The 2,500-nt window shown below is 48.2% G+C and overlaps 1 protein-coding gene across 1 annotated transcript in view; it reads left to right on the forward strand.

Moving 5' to 3' along the window:
- Positions 1-1,065, forward strand: part of rassf3 (Ras association domain family member 3) — a 178,435-nt gene extending 177,370 nt beyond the window's left edge. Inside the window, exon 7 of the mRNA XM_063217661.1 lies at positions 404-1,065. Coding sequence (XP_063073731.1) covers positions 404-553 — 150 coding nt within the window. The 3' untranslated portion in view covers positions 554-1,065. The remainder of the gene's footprint in view (positions 1-403) is intronic.
- Positions 1,066-2,500: the final 1,435 nt, after the last annotated feature.

Here is a 2,500-nt window from a genome sequence, read left to right on the forward strand (position 1 = left end):
TCTCTTCTCTTCTCTTCTCTTCTCTCACCACTTCTCTCCTCTCCTCTCCTCTCTCCTCATCCCTCTCTCCTCTCCTCTCCTCTCTTTCCTCCTCTCCTCTCCTCTCTCCTCTCCTCCCCTTTCCTCTCCTCTCCTCTCCTCTCCCCTCCTCTCCTCTCCTCCCCTTTCCTCTCCTCTCCTCTCCTCTCCTCTCCTCTCCTCTCCTCTCCTCTCCTCTCCCCTTCTCTCCCCTTCTCTCCACTTCTCTCCCCTCCCCTCCTCTCCTCTCCTCTCCTCTCCTCTCCTCTCCTCTCCTCCTCATCCCTCTCTCCCCTCCTCTCCTCTCCTCTCCTCTCCTCTCCTCTCTCCTCTCCTCTCCTCATCCCTCTCTCCTCTCCTCATCCTTCTCTCCTCTCCTCCTCAGTGGGATGCGTTCTCCATTCCGGAGCTCCAGAACTTCTTGCGTATCCTGGAGAAGGAGGAGGCGGAGCATCTTCAGAACATAACGGACCGCTACAGCCGATACCGACACAGACTGGAGGAGGCGCTGCAGAGCACACACACAGGGGACTAGAGACACACACACACACACACACACACACACACACACACACACATTTGCACACACTGGACTTTTGGAACACACATGTATATGACTTGAGATGGAGAAGAGAGGAGAGGGGAGGAGGAGAGAGAGACTCGTGAACACACAGAAGGAAGATTTTGGAGTTTGTGGAGCGTCGGAGAGGAGCCTTTGAGAGGTGTGTGTTTGCAGTTCCCTCTCCTGCTGATGGACTCAACTGTTCCCATGGAAACTCAACGGTTCCGACTCAAATCACTCGGAACTCGGAGATGCATCATGGGAACCTGAATCGGTCTCCAGGGCAACGGGGCTTGTCTGTCCCACTCAGCACCACCGGTGCCATATCTCACTTCACTTTTACTGTCTCTCTCTATCGCTTGTTTCTCTCTCCCTCTCTATCTCTTTGTCTCTCTCTCTCTCTCCCTCCAGTATTCTATTGTATACATTTTTATTTGTATTTTTTGTTTTGTTTTGTTACCTCTTAAAAACTTTATGAGAATCAAGATAGAGACTTATTTCTTTTTTTATTTAATTGGTGGATGCTGATTGGTGGATGCTGATTGGTGGATGCTATCAGATTGTACATATTTCTGTTCCTTATTTTAATTTATGTGGGTGGAGCTTATATTGTGTTGTTTTTGTAATTGAGTTCCGGCTTCAGAACGTCTTATTGAGATTCTCAAACAGGCCAAGCAAACCAAACACACACACACATGCACACACACACACACGCCCACATGCACACACGCACACACGCACACACACACACACACACACACACACACACACACACACACACACGCACACATGCACACACGCACACACGCACACACACACACACACACACACACACCACACACACACACCACATCACACAAAGCCATTAGACCACACAGCACGTGTGTTGTTTTGTACCTGCCCAGAGACTAGACTGCAGACATGGATTGAGGACCGAAAGAGACCAGAGAATGTAGAGACACAAGAGCAGAGTTGTACACAGTAGAATTACACTAGTGGGTGTAATTACAACACTAGTGGGAGTTGTATACAGTATAAGTACACTAGTGGGTGTAATTACAACACTAGTGGGAGTTGTACACAGTAGAAGTACACTAGTGGGTGTAATTACAACACTAGTGGGAGTTGTACACAGTAGAAGTACACTAGTGGGTGTAATTACAACACTAGTGGGAGTTGTACACAGTAGAAGTACACTAGTAGGTGTAATTACAACACTAGTGGGAGTTGAATACAGTAGAAGTACACTAGTGGGTGTAATTACAACACTAGTGATGTGATATGACATGGTTTCAACTGTATCACTAGTGTTGTAAGGCTTTGTAAGAGTAGGCTACTACTATTTCTACTGTATACAACACTGGACCAGTGACTGTAGAGAGACCGCTGCTGTTTCTGTTGTGGCCAAAGCAAACAGGTCTCAGAGATGACCACTCATAGAATGGACCAGAAACTACAGAATAGACTGCAGTCGTGTCGTGTTGTGTGGTGTTATGAGAGATCAGAGATTGCTGAGAGAGAGAGACCGCTGTTTCTGCTGCTGATGATTCTAGTTGGCCAAAGCAAACAGAGTTCAGAGCTGACCACTCATTAGCATGATGGACCAGAAACTGGAGAATAGACTGCAGTCATGTCGTGTCGTGTTGTGTCATGAGAGACCAGAGGTGGCGTAGTGAGTGAGAGACTGCTGCCGCCGCTGTTGTTTCTGCTGCTGTCTGTGTCTACCATGGCCAAAGCAAACAGCGCTCAGAGCTGACGGCTCGCTCACGGGGACGAGGAAACAGGAAGCTGAGTCAAGACAGAGAGCATGCTGGGAAGGGAGTGTTTAGAGAGGATACGAGGGATGAGATGAGATGATAGAGGAGGGGGTGTTTTGAAGAAGAGAGAAGTGCTGAGCTGTGATGCAAACACTTTTTTAGT

This window comes from Engraulis encrasicolus, chromosome 15, assembly GCF_034702125.1.
Source record: "Engraulis encrasicolus isolate BLACKSEA-1 chromosome 15, IST_EnEncr_1.0, whole genome shotgun sequence".
NCBI classification, from domain to species: Eukaryota; Metazoa; Chordata; class Actinopteri; order Clupeiformes; family Engraulidae; genus Engraulis; species Engraulis encrasicolus.